The sequence below is a fragment of the Pristiophorus japonicus genome, chromosome 6, assembly GCF_044704955.1.
Source record: "Pristiophorus japonicus isolate sPriJap1 chromosome 6, sPriJap1.hap1, whole genome shotgun sequence".
In the NCBI taxonomy this organism is placed as follows: domain Eukaryota; kingdom Metazoa; phylum Chordata; class Chondrichthyes; family Pristiophoridae; genus Pristiophorus; species Pristiophorus japonicus.
The window spans coordinates 247,424,931-247,448,228 of NC_091982.1; the positions used below are offsets into that span (position 1 = coordinate 247,424,931).

At 45.2% G+C, this 23,298-nt stretch overlaps 1 protein-coding gene across 1 annotated transcript; it reads right to left on the reverse strand.

The window, feature by feature from the left end:
• Window positions 1-1,217: 1,217 nt before the first annotated feature.
• On the reverse strand, window positions 1,218-17,770 carry LOC139266287 (extracellular calcium-sensing receptor-like). Its single transcript, XM_070884113.1, has 6 exons — window positions 17,667-17,770; window positions 16,289-16,568; window positions 9,528-10,334; window positions 7,985-8,203; window positions 4,414-4,537; window positions 1,218-2,122 (listed from the first exon to the last, which is right to left on the reverse strand). The coding sequence occupies exons 1-6, from the start codon at window positions 17,768-17,770 to the stop codon at window positions 1,218-1,220; spliced, it is 2,439 nt and encodes an 812-aa protein (XP_070740214.1).
• Between the last annotated feature and the right edge of the window lie 5,528 nt (window positions 17,771-23,298).

The following is a 23,298-nucleotide window of genomic DNA, read 5'->3' on the forward strand; positions in this document are numbered from 1 at the left end:
TATGAGTTCAAACTCATACCATAGGGCTGGAGACAACAACCATCCATGGTAGAGAGGAGAATGCTCCCGATAATAAAGGATATAAACATAGATACAATTTTCAGTTTACTACTAATTCAAGGCACAGTTATTTGAACACGCACACACACAGCCCCAATGGAATAGAATTTGTGTGCACACTTCTAAAAATAGTTTTGTATATTTTACCAAGATATGATATATATTTTGTCAAGTTGAGAAGGCTATTAAAAACATATATGGGATCTTTGGCTTTATAAATAGAGAGCACAGAGTGCAAAAGCAAGGTAGTTATGCAAAACCTTTATAAATCACTGGGTAGACTTCAGTTGGAGTATACTACAGGTATTCAAAATTATGAAGGATTTTGCTAAGAGTAATTAGGGAGGAATTGTGGGTGGGTTGATAACCAGAGAACACAAATTTAAGATAACTGACCAAAGAACCGGAGAGTAGATGAGGAGAATTTATTTTACGCAGCTAGCACAAGAATGGTTCCAGGGATGAGGGACTTCAGTTACGTGAATAGACACGGGAAGCTGGGATTGTTCTCCTTAAAGCAGAGAAGGCTAAGAGGAGAGTTGATAGAGGTGTTTCAAATAATGAAGCGTTTAGATAGAGTAAATAAAGAGAAACTGTTTTCATTAGCAGAAGGGTCGATAACCAGAGGGCACAGATTTAAGGTGATTGGCAAAAGAACCAGAGGCGACATGAGGAAAACCTTTTTTACACAATGAGTGGTTACGATCTGGAATACACTGCCTGGGAGGATGGTGGAGGCAGATTCAATAGTAGCCTTTAAAAGGGAATTGGATAAATATTTGAATGAGAGAAAATTGCAGGGATATGGGGAAAGAGCGAGGGAGTGGGACTAACGGGATTGCTCTTCGAAAGAGCCCGCGCAGACTCGAAGGACCGAATGGTGGCCTTCTGTGCTGTACTATTCTACAATTCTATGATTCTAAGTTGTTATGATCTGGAACGTAAAACCAGAAAGGGCAGTGGATGCAGATTCAATAGTAACTTTCAAAAGGGAATTGGATGAATACTTGAAAATGAAAACATTTGCAGAGCTGCGGGGAAAGAACCTAATGGCCTCGTTCTGTGCTGTAAGAATCTGTCAAGCTATTTAAATGATCTAACATTTATATACCACATATTTTATTGGGTTCTAACATGATTATTTTTTCCATTTTCATTTATTTGGACGAGTAGGTCATGAGCCACTTTTTTGTGTTCTTTTCTGGTTTCAGCAAGATAATATAACACTTGGGGGCAAAAATGCAGAGCAGCAAGCCAAAGCTAGATGCTAAAATAGCAAACACGTGGACAGCAGCAGCATATTTCTCCGGGGCACTTATATAGACGGGGAAAAAGGTGATCCAAACGGCACAGAAGATCAGCAGGCTGAAAGTGATGTGCGTCGCTTCGTTGAAGCTGTCTGGGAGTTCCCGAGCGAAAAACGCGATGGCCAGAGTTACGCCGGTCAACAGGAAGATCCATGCGAAGACGACGCAGAAATAAGCGACGGAGCCAACGTGACATTCCAAGCTGATGATGTCTTGGTAATAGGTTGGATTCTTGAAAGGGTAAGGGGGTGAACTGGCCAACCAGAGTATGCAGATCAAAGCTTGGACCATGGTCAGGATCAGTACGCCTGATCGTTGGCGTCTGGGGGTGAACCATCCCATGGCGTGGCCTCTGGGAGTCCTGCTCTTGAAGGCCACCAACACCACCGTCGTTTTGCCGAGAATGCCGGCCAGGCACAGAGCGAAGGTCACCGCGAAGACCGTGAAACGCAGCGCGCAGGACCAGTGCGACGGGTCGGCGATAAAGGTCAGCGCACACAGGAAGCACAGCACCAGGGACAGCAGGATGATGAAACTCAGTTCCGAGTTGTTGGCCCGCACCAGCGGTGTGTTCCGGCTCCGGAAGAAAACGGCAGCCGTTGCAATGGTCAAGCACGCTCCCGCCACCGCAAAGGAGGCCAAAACATTACCCATCCTGTCCTCAAAGGAAAGGAACTCGATCTCCTTCAGCAGACACTCGTTTCTGTGTTGGTTGGGCCAGTATTCCATTGGGCACGTCGTACAATATAGCGCATCTATTAAAAAAGAACAAAGAAAGACTTGCATTTATATAGCGCCTTTCACCATCACCGGATGTCTCAAAGTGCTTTACAGCCAATGAAGTACTTTTGAAGTGTAGTCACTGTTACAATACAGGAAACACTGCAGCCAATTTGAGCACAGCAAGCTCCCACAAACAGCAATGTGATAATGACCAGATAATCTGTTTTTGTTACATTGATTGTGGGATAAATATTGGCCCCAGGACACCGGGAATAGTTCACCTGCTCTTCTTCAACAAAGTGTCATGGGATCTTTTACATTAACTTGAGAGGCCAAAAGAGGGCACCTCTGACAATGCAGCACTCCCTCAGTATTGCACTGGAGAGTTAGCCTAGATTTATGTGCTCAAGTCTGTGGAGTGGGACTTGAACCCATAACCTTCTGACCCAGAAGCAAGTGTGCTACCCACTGAGCCACAGCTGACATGTAGGTTACAGCCTTGTAGAAACCGTTGCCTATGCTGGCCGAGAGATTTAGTGGTCCGAGTACAGAATTGACTAAAAGTTGATGAACGGGTACAAACATCAGTTAAAAAGGCTAATGGGTTGTTGGCCTTCCTCTCAAGGGGATTGGAATACATAGGGGTGAAAGTCATGTGTTTTATTCGTTCCTGGGATGTTGGCGCCATCAACAAGGCCAGCACTTATTGCCTATCCCTATTTATCTGCCCTTGCGAAGCTGCTGGTGAGCCACCATTTCAGAGGGCAGTTAAGAGTCAACCACATTGCTGTGGGTCTGGAGTCACATATAGGCTCAGACCAGGTAAGGACGGCAGATTTCCTTCCATAAAGGACATTAGTGAACCAGATGGGTTTTTACAACAATCCCGTAGTTTCATGTTCACCATTACTGATGCTAGCTTTTTATTCAAGATTTATTTAATTAACTGAATTTTAATTCCCCAGCTGCTGTGGTTGCTTGAACTCACGTCTCCAGATCATTAGTCCGGGCCACGTTGCAGTTATAGAAAGTTCTGGTTGTGAATCTTTGAAATGCCCTGCCCCAGAGTCTGTGGATGCTGAATCGTTGAGTATATTCAAGGCTGAGATCGATAGATTTTTGGACTCTAGGGGAATCAAGGGATATAGAGATCGGGCGGGAAAGTGGAGTTGAGATCAAAGATCAGCCATAATCTTTTTAACTGGCGGAGCAGGCTCAAGGGGCCTTATGCCCCACTCCTGTTCCCAATCCTTATGTTCTTATGGTTAGATCCTATTTACAGTGTTACATTCAGTTCTGGACACCGTACCTGAGGAAGGATGTACAGGTGCAGCGTCGAGAATCCTGAGTTCCGGAATCTAGAATGTTCCGGAATCCGGACCCCAGACCGATCGGTGGCAGGGTGGTCCGGAATCCGTAAAATGTTCCAGAATCCGGACCTGACGACCCGGCCGATCTCGGGGCCCCGCCGCTGCCCAACCTTGGGCTTCGCCTCGTCCTGCTCACCTCACCACTGCTGCCCTTACCTCAGGGCCTCCTCGCCGGCCCGCCCACCGACCTCCTCGGCAGGGCCTGCCCGCACTCCTCCTTGACGGGGCCCGCCCGACAACATCCTCCTCGGCAGGGCCGTACGGCCCGAACAGCTCCTCGGCGGGTAACCGCGTCCCCCCCCTCCCCACTTTCTGACATTCCGAAATCCAGAAATACCCGAACCTGGGCTTGGGTGTTTACGAATTCGTGACGTCGGAAAACAAATCGAAAGCCCGGAATGCGGAATGGCACCAGTCCCGAAGGTTTTGGATTTTAGGCGCTGTACTTGTATTGTTCTTGGAGGGGGATCGCGCAGATTCACCAGAATTAGACCAGGGCTAAAAGGGTTAAATTCTGAGGCCAGGTTACATAGACTGGGCTTGTATTCCCTCAGGTATAGAAGATTAAGGGGTGATCTAATTGAAGTGTTTAAGATAATTAAAGGAGTTGATAAGGTTGATACAGAGAAACTATTTCCTCTGATGGGGGGAGTCGAGAACAAGGGGGCATCGCCTTAAAATTAGAGCCAGGCCGTTCAGGGGTGATGTCAGGAAGCGCTTCTTCACACAAAGGGCAGTGGGAATCTGGAACTCTCTCCCCCAAAAAGATTTTGTGGCTGGGGGCAATTGAAAATTTCAAGACTGAGATTGATCGATTTTTGTTGTGCAAGGGTTAACAGTTACAGAACCAAGACGGGATGGTGGGGTTGAGATACAGATCAGGCCCAAGGGACTGAATGGCCTCCTTCTGTTCCTGATATCAGTTAAAGGTTCATGTAAGTATTTATACAGACCTGTCACATTACTAATACCATCGATGTGGCAGTGAACACAGTCAAAACAGCACACAGGCTCTCCACGTCTAATTGCTTTCCTTGTACCAGGGGAGCAGCTTTCAGAACACCGTCCTCCTGGGACCTTAGCAAAGAACAAATGCAGACCATTACACATATGGGGCCAGGCATTGCGGTCGAAGGCTTCCTGCGGGCGGATGCCTCGGACCACAAAAACAATTACGAAAATATCCGACGGTCCCAGAGAAACGAATACTTGCGCTCCAAGGCCTGGATGCGCAGAGGCCCACTTATCCCAGGAGCGTATGGGCATCCTGGGATCACGTGGGCCTGGGCCACCAATGAACATGGAGTGTTCTCATTGAAAGTAATGGGAGTCATCGACCATGTACAGTAGACACCTCAAGTCGCTGGAGAAATACTACCAACGATGCCTCCGCAAGATCCTACAAATCCCCTGGGAGGACAGATGCACCAACATCAGTGTCCTCGTCCAGGCCAACATCCCCAGCATTGAAGCACTGACCACACTCGATCAGCTCCGCTGGGCAGGCCAGATTGTCCGCAAGCCAGACATGAGACTCCCAAAGCAAGCGCTCTACTTGGAACTCATTCATGGCAAACATGCCAAAGGTGGACAGAGGAAAAGTTACAAGGACACCCTCAATGCCTCCCTGATAAAGTTCAACATCCCCACCAACACCTGGGAATCCCTGGCCAAAGACCGCCCTCAATGGAGGAAGCACATTCGGGAGGGCGCTGAGCATCTCGAGTCTCATCGCCGAGAGCATGCAGAAATCAAGCGCAGGCAGCGGAGTGTGCGGCAAACCAGTCCCACCCTCGCTTACCCTCAACGACTGTCTGTCCCACCTGTGGCAGGGACTGTGGCTCTCGTATTGGACTGTTCAGCCACCTAAGGAGTCATTCTAAGAGTGGAAGCAAGTGTTCCTCGATTCCGAGGGACTGCCTATGATGATGATGAACGGCGAGTGCCATTTGCACAGAGCTGCCATTACTATGAATGGGAATACCACCAAAAATAAATAAAACACAATACATAAATTTAAAAAACACCTCACTTATTAAAATTAAAAGGAATTGAATTAAATGAAATGTTTTGGAAACATGTTTTAATAGTGGTAAAAATAAACTTACCTTAATTGGCAGGGTTTTTAATATAAAAATGAGTTATAACATTTATTTTTTCCATCTTTTAAAATTCTTACGCTGGTAAACACAGGCCCTGCCAGGCGTAAGAGTTTGAAGGACATTCACTGGGCAGGAGTTGGGCAAATAGCCCAAATCTCCGCCCGCGAAGGCCCTTCGTCCGGGGTTGCGTGTGAAAGAAACTCCGAACTTGCGGGCCTCTTTAGGCACATGCACGCACATTGTACGCACCCAGAGAGGCCGCAATTTGCGGCTCAATTTGTATTTGGCTGAAATACATTAAATGTCATCAGTACAGTAAAGAAGACTTGTTGGTGAGATAAAATATCCTGAATATGGAACCAATTGGGCGCTCTGTAACCATTTACACCTCTGCTGGACCCATCTTTTGTTTGCGTGCTTGTTGCATCCCTTTGCCTTACACCATCATCACTTTTGTCATTTAATCACTCCTGCCCTCCACTTTATCACAGACATCAGTTATGCTTTGTTATCTGCTCCCCTTTTCCCTGCCTCTATTTTTATTGAAAGGTGTTCATCTCTAACGTCTTCCAGTTTTGCTGAAAGGTCATTGACCTGAAACGTTAACTATTTCTCGCTGCACTAATGCTGCCTGACCCGTTTAGTGTTCCCAGCATTTTCTGTTTTTATTTCAGAATTTCAATATCCACAGAGTTTTGTTATTTTTATCCATATGGGTTTCTTATGATTGATGGGAAACAGCGATATTGGACAGATATCACCATTCCTTCATGTCTCTGGGTTAAAATCCTTCAACTCCCTACCGAACAGCACTGTGGGAGTTCCTTCACCACACGGACTGCAGCAGTTCAGGAAGAAGGCTCACCACTAGGATTGGGCTCACCAGTGATGCCCACGTCGTGAGAATGAATTAAGAAAAGGGAGGAGCAATTGTTTTCTGATTGATTCAATTTAGAGTTCAAAGGGCATAGAGGTGAAGACAAATTGGACGATCCAGGGTCTGCCACAATACTCTCTCTTAACTGGTAGAGAAGTTGGACACATACTACACCCATGTAGAAAGGAGATAGATCTAAATACATGGAAGGTGGGTGCACAGCAGAAAGTGAACGGCAGGTTGAGTTAGTCAGGGCCTGGAATTGGAAGATAGACGAGGGCTTTAATGGGACTGAACAGGGGAGGGGAGGTGAGCGAGATCATTGGTAGAATGCTCAAGCAGATGTTTGGAAGCAGGCAGGAGAGAGTGGAACAGAGAAGAGGGGAACGAGAAAGAGCGAAATAGAGAAGAGAGAGGGGAAGAGAAGGAGATAGTGAGAGAGAGAGAGGAGAAGGGGAGTGAACAATTGGGAGGGGGAAGAGGGAAGGTGAGTTGAGAGTAAAGGAGAAAGGGGGGAGAGGTGGAAGAGACAGAGAGAGCAAGGTATCACTAAAATAATTTTGATTAGGATGTTCTTGGCATGGAGTTAGTATCATTCACTATTCATGCATTTCAGGCAACACCTCAATTTAAAAATTCTCATCCTTGTGTTCAAATCCCTCCATAGCCTCGCCCCTCCCTATCTCTGTAATCTTCTCCAGCCCCACAACCCTCCCGAGATATCTGCGCTCCTCCAATTCTGGCTTCTTGCGGGTCCTCGAATTTTACTTTAGGCCTAAACTCTGGAACTCCCTCTCTAAAGCTCTCCGTCTCTCGACCTCGCTTTGTCCTCCTTTACAACGCTCCTTAAAACCTACTTCTTTGACCAAGCTTTTGGTCATCTGTCCTAATAGCTCCTTTATGTGGCTCGGTTGTCAAATTCTATTTGGTAATCGCTCCTGGGAAGCATCTTGGGATGATTTACTACATTAAAGGTGCTATAGAAATGCAAGTGGTTGTTGTATTAAAGATTTTTTTCCCCATCTAAAGAGTCGCTGTCCCTTTCAGCACCTAATACCTGTGTGAGAAGACGGGTGTATTCCCAAGAATTTAGGGATGATCTGATCAAAGTTTTACAAGATTCGAGTATAAGATAAGACAGGCATATTAAAATTATTTGGTTTCTGTGTATTTGGTGATAAAGATGTGCTTTTATACTTTTATAAAGATATTTAAAGACCTTCCAGTGTCTGAGTTACTCCACTAACTTCCATTGTACAACAAAACATTAAATTGTTTTTATTTGATGTTTACGAGTAAAGTAGCTTTGGATGGTACTTTGTATGGGTACTCAAGAGCTCATTTTCTTTCTCCATAAATATTCGTACTGCCATTTTAGTTACAGATCATGCTCAAGTTAAGATTTCATAAGATAAGCTGTTAAAGCTGAAAAGCTGTGTAAGAAAAGACATGTATTGATTTCGGAAGTGATCGTTTAACATAACAAATGCAGGTTGGGAAACGCTTTATTCACAAACACAGAGAGACTTTCCCTGCTTGGATTACCTTCCTTCGGCCACCGCTCCAAACGATCGCTTGGTCATTTATCTTCAACCCCTGGACCGATTGCTCATATCTCCCAACGTTCACAATGTCAGCGATGCCGCTGGCACTCAGTTGCCAGTTCATGAGCTCATATTTCGCGACCCAATTTTCATCTTGTTGAGAATGTAGGTCACTGCCATTCATGCCTGTGACGTTTAACGTGCTCAAATAATAGAATAGCTTTAAAAAGGGATGGAGATCGGAAGAGGAGAGGGAGGGAGAGAGAGCATTAGTTGTGAATAATATGCACCTGGAACACAACTCACAAGATCCTAAGATAAATAAGGACAACCAGGTCACCTAGCCCATCCATCCAGAAAGAACAGACATTATTAAGAGGAGGAGGGGGAGGGGGGGATCAATTATAGACCAGATATATTGTAGTATGGTTGATATATCCTGTTTCTTACAGAGCTTTTAAATTTTACGAACATAAAATGGAGCCGAAACTGATAGGACCAGAAGACTTGCCGGCAAAAAGATGATCTCGAGTTCACCTTCTGCCATTCTGGCAGTCACATCGTCCAATAATGGAGTTGTTGACTTCAGTCAATCTCCCTCAATGCGTCTACAACAGACCCAGACATGAGGTGAGGAAAACCCCCAATGGGAGAGAGCTTTGGGGACCACAGGTCCAAAGTCCCCTGTTCCCCCCGAGCTCGCTGCACTCATCACACAGCATGGCTCCAATTACTCAGATACTGGATCCCAAAATGTTACTTTCTGAAATAAATCTATCTCATTTGCATCTGAATGAATCAATAAGATCTGCTTCTCCCATCTCCCCAGAAAGTCTGTTCCATACATTGATCATTTGCTCACTGAAATATTGTTTCCACAGGATATTGGGGGAGCAATGGCACTGGTCATCATGTATGAACCCTTGGTATCTGAAGAACCCCTCTGATCTGTATTTCTAGCCAATTCATTAATTGGAACGACTTTACCTTCAGGGTACGGTAGCACAGTGGTTTTGTCACTGGACTAGTAATCCAGAGGCCTGGCCTAATGATCTGGAGATGTAAGTTCTAAATTCAGTAAATTAAATACATCTGGAATAAAAATCTAATAATGGTGAGCATGTAACTTCTGGATGGTTGTAAAAACCCATCTGGTTCGCTAAAGGAAATCTGCCGTCCTTACCTGGTCTGTACGACATGTGACTCCAGACCCACAGCAATGTGGTTCACTCTTAACTGGCCCAGCATGCCACTCAGTTGTATGAAACCACTGCAGGAAACTATATGTACTGCAGCGAATGGAGAAAGCGGCTCACCACTACCTTCTTTAGGGCAAGGGCAATAAATGTTGGCCTTACTAGTGACGCTCACATCCCAAGAATTAATATATATTTAAAAAAAATGCAGGACCCAACAGCAGAAATGTTCCCAGAGGGATTTGCATGTCGCTTCACTTAGCGACCTGAGCAATTCCTTCAATGCTTCGAGAGAAAACTAGTAAAGACAAAGTGTTTGTTTAGTCATGTAATTCTAATCTTTCTTACCGGCTGCGATTCAAAATCTGACATATTGGCACAGCCGTTATTTCCACACGATAGCATCTTGTGAAGGGCTTGTGCTATGACATATATCGTTTTATACACACGGGAAGTTACTCGCAGTTGGGAGGTGTCGGTATACGAGTTGTTGATTGTTTGTAAAAGCTCATTCCCGGTACATTGCGCCTGAGATTCCGGTTTACTGCCGGACACATTTTGCGGCGGTTGTATGGCGCAGTGGAACGTTTTTTCCCAAAACTCATCCACCAAAGGATTTGCGGGAGTTTGATACGGATTGACCTGAAGCAGGAACTCCTTTAGCCCTGGTATCTCTGCCTTTGTCACTACGAATCCCAGTGCCCCAACGAGGAAGCGGGCGTTCTCTGCTGGGGACAGGATAGGTATTGTGATCCAGGACTCGCTCCCAATCCACTGAATGCCCGTCACATTTTGACGCACCACCTCCTGCAGCAAAACCTCCATATCTTTCAGGGTGGCGAACGCGAGGACAATCTTTGTGGTGGCCTGTTTTATCGTGCTCACAACCTTCAGTATTTTTTCTCTGGAGTCTGTCTCGGAGAAGGCTTCTGAAAAGGCAATGCAAACCCCCAGCTTTTTGAACGTGTCGAGAATGACTTGGGAGTCCAAGGTCATATAGTCGTTGCTGCTCTGCACCAATCCGATCCAACTCCAACCGAAGTACTCCACCAGGGAGGTTATGGCGTTTATTTGGCGGGAATCGTTCGGCATGGTTTCGAAACGCGTGGGGAACGCCTGATGATCAAAGCATTCGCACGTGCTAGTGAAACTGATCTAAAAAGAAAGAGAGACTTGCATTTCTATAGCACCTTTCACGGCCGCTGGATGTCCCAAAGAGCCTTAATATCATCTCAATATATATATTTCCATCTTGAAATAAGAAGGAAAGAAGAAATAAAGACCCGTATTTATACAGCACCTTTTAAAAGCTCAGGAGGCCCCAAAGTGCTTTACAGGCAATGAAGTATTTTTTGGAGTGTAGTCACTGTTATAATGTAGAAGCAGCAAATTTGCGCACAGCAAACTCCCACAACCAGCAATGTGATAATGAACAGATAATCTGTTTTTTAGTGATGTTGATTGAGGGATAAATATTGGCCCTGGACACCGGGGTGAACTATGCTGTTCTTCTTCGAAATAGTGCCATGGGTTCTTTTACATCCACCTGAGAGTGCAGATGGGGCCTCGGTTTAACGTCTCATCCGAAAGACGACGCCTCAGACAATGCAGCGCTCCCTCAGTACTGCCCCTCTGACAGTGCAGCACTCCCTCAGTACTGCCCCACTGACAGGACAGCACTCCCTCAGTACTGCCCCACTGACAGGGCAGCACTCCCTCAGTACTGCCCCTCTGACAGTGCAGCGCTCCCTCAGTACTGCCACTCCAACAATGTAGCACTCCCTCAGTACTGCCCCACTGACAGGGCGGCACTCCCTCAGTACTGCAATGGAGTGTCTGGAGTTTCTGGGGGAGGTGGGACCAGTACAAACCAGACGGTCTGTTAGTGGGAGTTGTGTACAGAACTCCAAACAGTAGTAGTGGTGTTGGGGAGGACATCAAACTGGAAATTAGGGATGCATGCAATAAAGGTGCAGCAGTTATAATGGGTGACTTTAATATGCACATAGATTGGGCTAACCAAACTGGAAGCAATATGGTAGAGGAGGATTTCCTGGAGTGCATAAGGGATGGTTTTCTCGACCAATATGTCGAGGAACCAACGAGGGGGGAGGCCATCTTAGACTGGGTGTTGTGTAATGAGAGAGGATTAATTAGCAATCTTGTTGTGCGAGGCCTCTTGGGGAAGAGTGACCATAATATGGTGGAATTCTGCATTAGGATGGAGAATGAAACAGTTAATTCAGAGACCATGGTCCAGAGCTTAAAGAAGGGTAACTTTGAGGGTATGAGGCGTGAATTGGCTAGGATAGATTGGCGAATGATACTTAAGGGGTTGACTGTGGATGGGCAATGGCAGACATTTAGAGACCGCATGGATGAAATACAACAATTGTACATTCCTGTCTGCCGTAAAAATAAAAAAGGGAAGGTGGCTCAACCGTGGCTATCAAGGGAAATCAGGGATAGTATTAAAGCCAAGGAAGTGGCATACAAATTGGCCAGAAATAGCAGCGAACCCGGGGACTGGGAGAAATTTAGAACTCAGCAGAGGAGGACAAAGGGTTTGATTAGGGCAGGGAAAATGGAGTACGAGAAGCTTGCAGGGAACATTAAGACGGATTGCAAAAGTTTCTATAGATATGTAAAGAGAAAAAAGTTAGTAAAGACAAACATAGGTCCCCTGCAGTCAGAATCAGGGGAAGTCATAATGGGGAACAAAAAAATGGCAGACCAATTGAACAAGTACTTTGGTTCGGTTTTCACTAAGGAGGACACAAACAACCTTCCCGATATAAAAGGGGTCAGAGAATCTAGTAAGGAGGAGGAACTGAGGGAAATACTTATTAGAAGAGAAATTGTGTTGGGGAAATTGATGGGATTGAAGGCCGATAAATCCCCAGGGCCTGATGGACTGCATCCCAGAGTACTTAAGGAGGTGGCCTTGGAAATAGCGGATGCATTGACAGTCATTTTCCAACATTCCATTGACTCTAGATCAGTTCCTATCGAGTGGAGGGTAGCCAATGTATCCCCACTTTTTAAAAAAGGAGGGAGAGAGAAAACAGGGAATTATAGACTGGTCAGCCTGAACTCAGTAGTGGGTAAAATGATGGAATCAATTATTAAGGATGTTATAGCACTGCATTTGAAAAGAGGTGACATGATACATCCAAGTAAGCATGGATTTGTGAAAGGGAAATCATGCTTGACAAATCTTCTGGAATTTTTTGAGGATGTTTCCAGTAGAGTGGACAAGGGAGAACCAGTTGATGTGGTATATTTGGACTTTCAGAAGGCTTTCGACAAGGTCCCGCACAAGAGATTAATGTGCAAAATTAAAGCACATGGGATTGGGGGTAGTGTGCTGACATGGATTGAGAACTGGTTGTCAGACAGGAAGCAAAGAGTAGGAGTAAATGGGTACTTTTCAGAATGGCAGGCAGTGACTAGTGGGGTACCGCAAGGTTCTGTGCTGGGGCCTCAGCTGTTTACACTGTACATTAATGATTTAGACGAGGGGATTAAATGTAGTATCTCCAAATTTGTAGATGACACTAAGTTGGGTGGCAGTGTGAGCTGCGAGGAGGATGCTATGAGGCTGCAGAGTGACTTGGATAGGTTAGGTGAGTGGGCAAATGCATGGCAGATGAAGTATAATGTGGATAAATGTGAGGTTATCCACTTTGGTGGTAAAAACAGAGACAGACTATTATCTGAATGGTGACAGATTAGGAAAAGGAGAGGTGCAACGAGACCTGGGTGTCATGGTACATCAGTCATTGAAGGTTGGCATGCAGGTACAGCAGGCGGTTAAGAAAGCAAATGGCATGTTGGCCTTCATAGTGAGGGGATTTGAGTACAGGGGCAGGGATGTGTTGCTACAGTTGTACAGGGCCTTGGTGAGGCCACACCTGGAGTATTGTGTACAGTTTTGGTCTCCTAACTTGAGGAAGGACATTCTTGCTATTGAGGGAGTGCAGCGAAGGTTCACCAGACTGATTCCCGGGATGGTGGGACTGACCTATCAAGAAAGACTGGATCAACTGGGCTTGTATTCACTGGAGTTCAGAAGAATGAGAGGGGACCTCATAGAAACGTTTAAAATTCTGACGGGTTTAGACAGGTTGGATGCAGGAAGAATGTTCCTAATGTTGGGGAAGTCCAGAACCAGGGGTCGCAGTCTAAGGATAAGGGGTAAGCCATTTAGGACCAAGATGAGGAGAAACTTCTTCACCCAGAGAGTGGTGAACCTGTGGAATTCTCTACCACAGAAAGTAGTTGAGGCCAATTCACTACATATATTCAAAAGGGAGTTAGATGAAGTCTTTACTACAAGGGGGATCAAGGGGTATGGCGAGAAAGCAGGAAGGGGGTACTGAATTTGCATGTTCAGCCATGAACTCATTGAATGGCGGTGCAGGCTAGAAGGGCCGGATGGCCTACTCCTGCACCTATTTTCTATGTTTCTATGTCTGTTGAGATTTATGTGCTCAACTCTCTTGATTGGGACTTGAATCCACAACCTTCTGACTCAGAGGTGAGGGTGCTACCCACTGAGCCAGGGCTGACACTGGCAAATATAATATAGCAGTGTCTTATGGAACCAGTGCTTCAACATCCAAAGGGAATAAAATATCTGCAATTTTAGAGATTGTTAATAAAAAGTAAAAGGAGCTGGAAATGCTCAGTGAGCCCAGCAGCATCTGATGGGTTAGATTTGAGCTGGGACCCTGAATCCAAGCCCGTCTTAATGGATTAAAGAGACATGTGAAGAAATGATAAACTAAAATCCTCATTAAAACATAAGAACATAAGAATTAGGAGCAGGAGTAGGCCATACGGCCCCACGAGCCTGCTCCGCCATTCAATAAGATCATGGCTGATCATCATCCATAACTCCACTTTCCCGCCCGATCCCCATATCACTTGATTCCCCTTGAGTTCAAAAACCTATCAATCTCAGACTTGATTATACAAGACTGAGAATATAAGTCTCATATATTTAACCACTAAAGCCAGAAGTTCATTCACCAGCCTCACTGCTCTGCAGGAATACCTTTCTCTTGGTCTCTTGTATGTAATCTTGTATTGGAACACAGGAACAGGAGAACTCTAGTCATCTTGGCTCCATTTCGACTTATACCCTTGGCCAGCAAAAATCTATTGCTCTGAGATTTTAAATTATTAACTGATCTAGCAGCCATTGCTTTGTGTGGGAGAGAGTTCCACACTTCTGTCACCACTTGAGTGAAGACGTGTTTCCTAACTTCTCTCCTGAATGGTCCTTCGTTCTAGACGCCTCAACAACGAGAAACAGTCTGCTTCTATGGGCCCTGTACCATCGTTTTATCACTTTAAACACTTCTATCAGAATGCTTTTGTAATCTGCATTGCTGTAATGAAAATAGACCCAATTTTTAAAATCTTTCCTTGTATTTGTATTTCCTCAAACCAGATAGCATCCTAATGAAATAAAACAGAAAATGCTGGAACTACTCAGCGGGTCAGGCAGCATCTGTGGAGACAGAAACAGAGTTAACCTTTCAGGTCAGTGACTGACAAAAGTTAGAGATGTAACAGGTTTTAGGCAAGTGCAGGGGCAGGGAAAAGGGGAACTGGGGGGGGGGCGGTGGGGTGGGAGGAATGAACAAAAGATATGGTCTGTGATAGGATGGAAGGCAGATCTGTGTTGTACCCTCTCTAAGGCCTTCCAATAATGTGGAGCTCAATATTGCACACAGCACTCCAAATTGGCCTTAATAAGGTTTTGCATAGTCTCAACATTACATTTTGGATTTTACATTCTATATCTCTAATGATAAAACTTAGAATTCAATTTGCGTTTTTTTTTTAACAAGCCATATTAACCTGAGGTGCTGCCTTTAATAAAAATAAAAAATGCTGGAAATACTCAGCAGGTCAGGCAGCATCTGCGGAGGGAGAAACAGGGTTAATGTTTCAGGTCTGTGACCGTTCATCAAAACTCCACAAATTGCTTGTAGTCTCTGTTTTTAGTGGAATATCTGTATTCTGCATCTTTGCGATCATTTCTTTTAAATTGCACCAAGTGAGAAATATTGACCGAGACACAGGGACAACTTCCTGTTCTTCTTTGAATAGTACCACAGGATCTTTTCAATCCACCTGAGACAGCAGAAGAGGCCTGGGTCAAATATGTCATCCAGAAGATGGCACCTTGACAGTGCAGCATTCCTTCAGTACTACACTGAAGTGTCAGCCTGGATTATTTGCTCAAGTCTCTGGAGTGGGAATTAACCCCACAGCTTTCATGATTTAGAAGGCAGAGTGCGACCAAAGAATCAAGCCAATATATAACATTGGGTTGTTTCCTTCATTACAACAATGACCACATTTCAAAAGTACTTCAATGGCTGTAAAGCCATTGGGACATCCTGGGATCTTGAGACGATGAAATGCACTGTATAAATGCAAGTCTTTATTTTTCTTTATTAAAAGCGTTTTTATATGAGTGGTAAATCGAATACTTTGGCACAATATTGTAATCAAAATATTTCATCATTTAAAGAAAGAAAAGAAAGACTAGCTTTTCTATAGCGCCTTTCATGACCTAAGGACTTCCTAAAGCGCTTTACTGCCAAAGAAGTACTTTTGAAGTGTAGTCACTGCTGTAATGTAAGAAATGTAGCAGACAAATTTGCGCACAGCAAGCTCCCACAAACAGCAAGGTCATAATGACCAGATAATCTGTTTTAGATGTTGTTTGAGGGATAAATATTGACTACGGAGAGCTCCCCTGCTCTTCTTCAAAAGAGCGCAGTGGGATCTTTTTTATGTCCACATACGAGAGCAGAAGGGGCCTCATCCGAAAACAGCACCTCGGATAGTGCAGCACTCCCCCAGTACTGCACTGGAGTGTCAGCCCAGATCTTGTGCTAAACTCTTTGAGAATGGGACTTGACCCCACGACCTTCTAACTCAGAGGCGAGTGTGCTACCGCTGAGCCACAACTAACACTTATACTTTACATTTACACTTGAACGAGTCTCAACTATTAGTAATTTAACACAACGCAATTTCAGAAATTGACCAAAAACCGACGTGGCATTAAGGTGCCGGTCTCCTACCGTTGGGATTCCAAAAGGGCCGGTCAGCACTGTTTCAGCCAATACCTCGACAAAGCCAGCGTCCGCCAGTATGGCGGGTACTCCAGAGATGACTGTGCAGTTGGAATCATCCTGGGTGCTGAGGAGCGCCATGACTGCTCTCACCGACAGGGTCTCACTCTGGCACCCGTCGTAAATCTGGTAGCCCAGTGTGATATTGGGAAGCAGTTTGTCGCTGGTGTTGATTTCTTCAATCGCAAAGATCATGGCCTGTGCCAGGCGGAATTCTCTCAGATCAAAGCTGTGGGATGTGCAGAGTTAGAAGGTTATAACAAGGACATCCATCGCATTCACATTTGATGCATTGCCTGCCTTTCACTGTCGAATGGAAGTCATTTCTGACCGTGACATCTTTAATGCGCCTTTAACAGTCCAGCTTAATCTCACTGCGAATCATTTGCATTGAAGTTGCTCTATATTTCCCAAACTTCATTAAACACGCGGCTGTGGAACTGCAACTTGATTTAAGTTTTGAGCAATGAGTTCATCTCACTGTATAAAGCGGAACTCCCGTTTGCACAAGTTTTATTTTCACACTGTTGCAATCTGCAGCATTAAACGTTAGCAAAGGTCACTGCGCACTGAGGGGGCCTGGAGACAGGGAGCCCTCACTCTCTCCCAGGTAAGCGTCACCGAATCAAAGAATCATAGAAATTTACAGCACGGAAGGAGGCCATTTCGGCCCATCGTGTCCGAGCAGGCTGACAAAGCTATCCAGCCTAATCCCACTTTCCAGTTCTTGGTCCGTGGCACTGTAGGTTACGACACTTCAAGTGCACATCCAAGTAATTTTTAAATGCGGCGAGGGTTTCTGCCTCTACCATCCTTTCAGGCAGTGAGTTCCAGACCCCCACCATCCTCTGGATGAAATGATTTCCCCTCAACTTTCCTCTAATCCTCCCCCCCAATTACTTTAAATCTATGCCCCCTGATTGTTGACCCCTCTGCCAAGGGAAACAGGTCCTTCCTATCCACTCTATCCAGGCCCTTCATAATTTTAAACACCTCAGTTAAATCTCCCCTCAGCTTCCTCTGTTCCAAGGACAACAACTCCAGCCTATCCAATCTTTCCTCATAGCTAAAGTTTTCCAGTCCTGGCAATATCGTCGTAAATTTTGCCTGTACTCTCAGTACTGCCATCACATCCTTCCTGTAATGTGGTGGCCAGAACTGCACTCAGTACTCTAGCTGTGGCCTAACTAGCTTTATCTACCTGGCCTGCTACCATCAGGGATCTGTGGACATGCACTCCAAGGTCCCCTTGTTTCTCTACACTTCTCAGTGTCCTACCATTTATTGTGTATTCCCTTGCCTTGTTAGCCCTAGCCAAATGCATTACCTCACAGGTCTCCGGATTGAAATCAATTTGCTACTTTTTTGCCACCTGACCAGTGGATTGATATCTCCCTGCAGTCCACAGCTTTTGTCTTCATTATCACTCATGGCCGATTTTTGTATCATCTGCAAACTTCTTAATCATACCCCCTACATTCAAGTCTAAATCATTGATATATACCACAAAAAGGAAGGGACCTAACACTGAGCCCTACGGAACCCTACTCGAAAAGCCTTCCAATCACAAAAACACGCATCAATCATTACCCTTTGCTTCCAGCCTCCAAGCCAATTTTGGATCCAACTTGCCACTTTGCCCTGGATCCTATGGGTTTCTAGTTTTGTTACCAGTCTGCCGTGTGGGACTTTATGAAAAGCCTTGCTAAAATCCATATGCACTACATCAAACACATTGCCCTCATCGACCCTAGGTCAATGTATACTGAGGGAAACTGGAGACAGGGACCACGCTCTCACTCTCTCCCAGGAAAGGGTGACTGGCTACTGAGGGAACTTGGAGACAGGAGTCTCTTACTTCCTCTCAGTTGGGTCATTGGCTGCTAAGGGAGCCTCTTACTCTCTGTGGGGGAGAGTCAATGACTGCCGGAGGTTGAGCTAAATAGCGCGCCAAAGGCAGTTACTGGTCTATCACGCATTGACACCTTTCGCTCTGATTGCGATTTCTGCTCCAATTAGCCTAATTTTTCAATCTGCATTTTGAACAAGAGAATGAAAAACGCATCTGGTAAAGTATCATTGAGATAATAGCTGAAAGCATCAATCAAACTCAACCCAAACAAGGTTTGGTGGTCTCTGATAATGAGACTTCAATTTCACATAAAATCTGCGATGTGCAATCCTAGCGGGAGTTCGGCCTCTATACACACACATGCTCACAGACAAAACACACACACACACAAACACAGACAAGCAAACATCATCATCATCATAGACAGTCCCTCGGAATCGAGGAAGACTTGCTTCCACTCTAGAAGTGAGTTCTCAGGTGACTGTACAGTCCAATACGGGAATTACAGCCTCTGTCACAGTTGAAGGAAAGGGTGGGTGGGGAGCCTGGTTTGCCGCACGCTCCTTCCGCTGTCTGCGCTTGGTTTCTGCATGCTCTTGGCGACGAGACTCAAGGTGCTCAGCGCCCTCCCGGATGCACTTCCTCCACCTTGGGTGGTCTTGGGCCAGGGATTCTCAGGTGTTGGTGGGAATGTTGCACTTTATCAAGGAGGCTTTGAGGGTGTCCTTGAAACACAAAGACCCACACACACTCACACACACACACTCACAAACACCATAAACAAACACACACACTCACAAACACACAAACGAACACAAACACACACACACATACAGGGACACACACACATGCTCATACACATTTACACACATACACATATCTGTTGTGGAACAGATACTGTCATTTGCGTTTGCTGCAATATCTCTGGTTACTGGTGGGCTTATTCAGCAGAAATATGTCCCGTTCCCCCAACACAGGAATTTAACCTCAGTATTTTCAGCACGAGGCTCTTTCACCGCCCAGGTTCCCCTAGAGCTCAAGGTACATTGGCGAGGATAAACTCACTTTTCACAGCCTGGCGTTCGAGGCTGCACTGTGAAGGAATGAGGCTCGAGTTGCTTGGCCAGGTGGGAGTGGAAGTGGAAGATTCCACCTATGGCGATGTCCCCATCTTTAAATAACCCGGGCAACTCAAACCTCTCTCGCAGTTTGCAAACCGGCTGGCTTGTTCCCCACCTCGGGACAAGGGCCAAATATCCCCACAACAGCAGGCAACAAAGCATCGCCCCAGAGTCATTGGCAGGAATGACTACTGGAACAGGCACCAGCCCGCTTATATACTTCACCCACCCCGACCAGTCGGCGATGCTGCGAGGAGTAGATTAGCAGTGGGAGAAATGCTGGAATAAGTCCAACAGAAAGAACTGCAAGTTGGAAATTAAAGGCTGGTCTCGGGAGAAGCAAGCAGCACCCGGAATAAACCAAATCCACGGAATTGCCCCCGTGAATAACAACTGCACAGGGGCTCAATTAATTATAAACCTGGCCAGAAACACGGAGTCCCAGTATTTCACATACTCTGAGCATCTCCCTAGCAGTTTAAAACGTGACCGAGGAACACACAATTCATCGGAGCCTTCTGCATAGAATCATTGAATTCCGTGGCACAGAAAGAGGTCATTTGCCCATCAGCCTCTGTACTGGCTCTCTGAACCATTCACTCACCCTACCCTTTGTCTATCTCATGTTTTAAAGTAACACAGGCGCATTTTGGTTAGGAATAAGAAGGAAGCCACATACTGCTTGGATAATAAGTCTAAATGGGGTATAGGAGCAGAATGAGGGTACAGATACACAGATCACTGAAAGTAGCGACACAGGTTAATAAGGCCATAAAAAAGCAAATAAAGCACCGGGGTTCATTTCGAGAGCAATATAATTGACATGCAGAGAAGTTAAGTATCAAACTGTGGTGAGACTACATTTGGAGTACTGAGCACCATTCTGGTCTCCATATTATAAACAAGGATATAGTGGCATTGGAGAATGTCTAAAAAAGAGTCATACAGATGAGACCAGAATGAGGGGTTATACTTATCAGGAAAGGTCAAACGGGCTGGGGCTCTTTTCTCTAGAAAGTAGAAGGCCGAGGAGTGACCTGATCGAGGTCTTTAAGATTATGAAAGGGTTTGATGGTAGATGTGGAGATGTTTTCACTTGTGAGGGAGTCCAAAACTAGAGGTCATAGATATAAGATAATCCCTAATAAATCCAATAGGGAATTCAAGAGAAACTTCTTTACCTAGAGAGTGGGGAGAATGTGGAACTCGCTACCACAGGAAGTATTTGAAGAAAATAGCATAGATGCCTTTCAGAGGAAGCTAGATAAACACATGAGGGAGAAAAGAATAGAAGGACGTGATAATGGGATGAGATGATGAAGGGTGGAAGGGAAGCTCGTGTGGAACATAAACACTGGCACAGACCAGTCTGTGCTGTACTCTATGTATCTATGTATAGGAACAGGAGGAGGCCATTCAGACCCTTGTGTATCTGTTCCACCATTCAACTAGATCATAGAGGATAAGAACATAAGAACATAAGAAATAGGAGCAGGAGTAGGCCATATGGCCCATCAAGCCTGCTCCTCCATTTAATACGATCATGGCGGATCCAATCATGGACTCAACTACATTTCCCTGCCTGCTTCCCATAACCCCTTATTCCCTTATCGGCTAAAAAAAACGTCTATCTCTGTCTTAAATTTATTCAATGTCCCAGCTTCCACAGCTCTCTGAGGCAGCGACTGCCACAGATTTACAATCCTCTGAGAGAAGCATCTCTCCTCATCTCAGGTTTAAATGGGCGACCCCTTATTCTAAGATCATGCCCGCTAGTTCTAGTCTCCCCTATCAGTGGAAACATCCTCTCTGCATCCACCTTGTCAAGCCCACTCATAATTTTCTACGTTTCGATAAGATCACCTCACATTCTTCTGAATTCCAATGAGTAGAGGCCCAACCTACTCAACCTTTCCTCATATGTCAAGCCCCTCATCTCTGGAATCAACTTAGTGAACCTCCTCTGAACTGCCTGCAAAGCCAGTATATCCTTTCGTAAATATGGAAACCAAAACTGCAAGCAGTATTCCAGGTGTGGCCTCACCAATACCCTGTATAACTGTAGCAAGAATTCCTGCTTTTATACTCCATCCCCTTTGCAATAAAGACCAAGATTCCATTGGCCTTCCTGATCACTTGCTGTAGCTGCATACTAACCTTTTGTGTTTCATGCACAAGTACCCCCAGGTCCTGTTGTACTGCAGCACTTTGCAATCTTTCCCCATTTAAATAATAACTTGCACTTTGATTTTTTTCTGCCAAAGTAATGACCTCACACTTTCCAACATTATATTCCATCTGCCAAATATTTGCACACTCACTTAGCCTGTCTATGTCCTTTTGCAGATTTTTTGTGTCCTCCTCACACATTGCTTTTCCTCCCATCTTTGTATCATCAGCAAACTTGGCTACGTTACACTCGGTCCTTTTTTCCCAAGTCATTAATATAGATTGTAAATAGTTGGGGTCCCAACACTGATCCCTGCAGCACCCCAATAGTTACTGATTGCCAACCCAAGAATGAACCATTTATCCTGACTCTCTGTTTTCTGTTAGCCAATCCTCTATCCATGCTAATATATTATCCCTAACCCCGTGAACTTTTATTTTGTGCAGTAAACTTTTATGTGGCACCTTATTAAATACCTTACCTTAACTCCATTTTATCCGTCTTAGCTCATATCATTTGATACCCTTACCTAACAAAAATCTTTCGACCTCAGTCTTAAAAATGGATGGAAGAATGCCATATGAAGATGAAAAGTGTTAGGAGCATAGGAACAAGAGTTGACCATTCAACTACTCGAGTCTTCTCTCCGGTTCAATTAGTGCATGGCTGATCTGTACTTCAGCTCCATTTACCCTCCTTTGCTCCATATCTCTTGATACCCTTATCTTACAAAAATCTATTGGCCTCAGGCATGTAAGCTCCAATTGGATGCCGGCATCTACAGACATTTGCAGAAGAGAATTCCAGATTTCCACAACCCTTTGTGTAGCAAAATATTTCCTGAATACCCTCCTCAATGGCCAATCTCTATTTTTAAAATTATGTTCCATGTTTCTTGATTTCCACAACAGAGGAAATAGTATCTCTGCATCTACTCTATTGAATCCTTTTAACATTTAAACACCTCGATCAGACCACCTATCAACCCAAGGCAGTACAAGCCAAGTTTATGCAACCTGTCCTCATAATTGAACCCTCTATGCCCCAGTATCACTCTGGTGAATCTGCGCTGCTCCCACTCCGAGGCCAATACATCCTCCCTGAGGTGCGAGGCCCAGAAGTGAATGTAATTACTCCTGATGGGGTCTGACCAAGGCTCTGTACAACTGAAGCATCACTTCCCCAACTTTGTATTCCAGCCCTCTTAACGTTTCATTAGACTTTTTGATTGTTTATTATACCTGTATACTAGCTTCAAAATGATTTGTGTACTTGGACTCCCCAATCTCTTTGCAACTCTACAGTTCCTCAGGCTAGAAATTGCATAGTGCCCCATTTGGGGCGGCAACTTTTCAGGAAGCGCAAAAGTATCGGCGGGTGAAAAAGATTTGCTGCTGCCGGGAACTTATGCTTTAGCGCTCCGAGAGGGAAGTAGAGCGCCAAATCGAGCATCACTTTCCTTAGAGTGCTAATGTGAATGAGAGAGGCAGTATTGGCAGAACGCTAAGCAATGTTCGGGCAGCACTGCCTCTGAACAGGATCTTCCCTCCCTTAAAGAGAAGAGCCAATGCTGTGGTGAATAAAACTTCATGTTGTCTGTGTTGGGCCACAGCGCCTGTGCTACGTGCATAGCAGCCCCAAGCATTCTGAGAGAGGGCAGGGCTGAGTAATTGCGGGGGGCAAAAGAAATCAGGGGGCACCAGAATGGGGAGATTAATACATTTTGCCCTACCTGAGCACCACTGTCTTTAAATATCGCTCCCCAAGTGGCCGGCCGAAGTGACAAAGCCTCCTGCATCTGCTGTTGTTGACGCCT

What these genes read in the sequence shown, in the direction of transcription:
- LOC139266287 (XM_070884113.1), bottom strand. Translation starts at nt 17,770, where the DNA reads ATGAGTGATAATGAAGACAAAAGCTGTGGACTGCAGGGAGATATCAAT. An exon ending in TCAATCCGGAGACCTGTGAG is followed by an intron (nt 16,569 to 17,666) that starts GTAATGCATTTG and finishes CACATCCCACAG; the next exon opens with CTTTGATCTGAGAGAATTCC. An exon ending in TGGTATTAGTAATGTGACAG is followed by an intron (nt 2,123 to 4,413) that starts GTCTGTATAAAT and finishes CTTTTTTAATAG; the next exon opens with ATGCGCTATATTGTACGACG.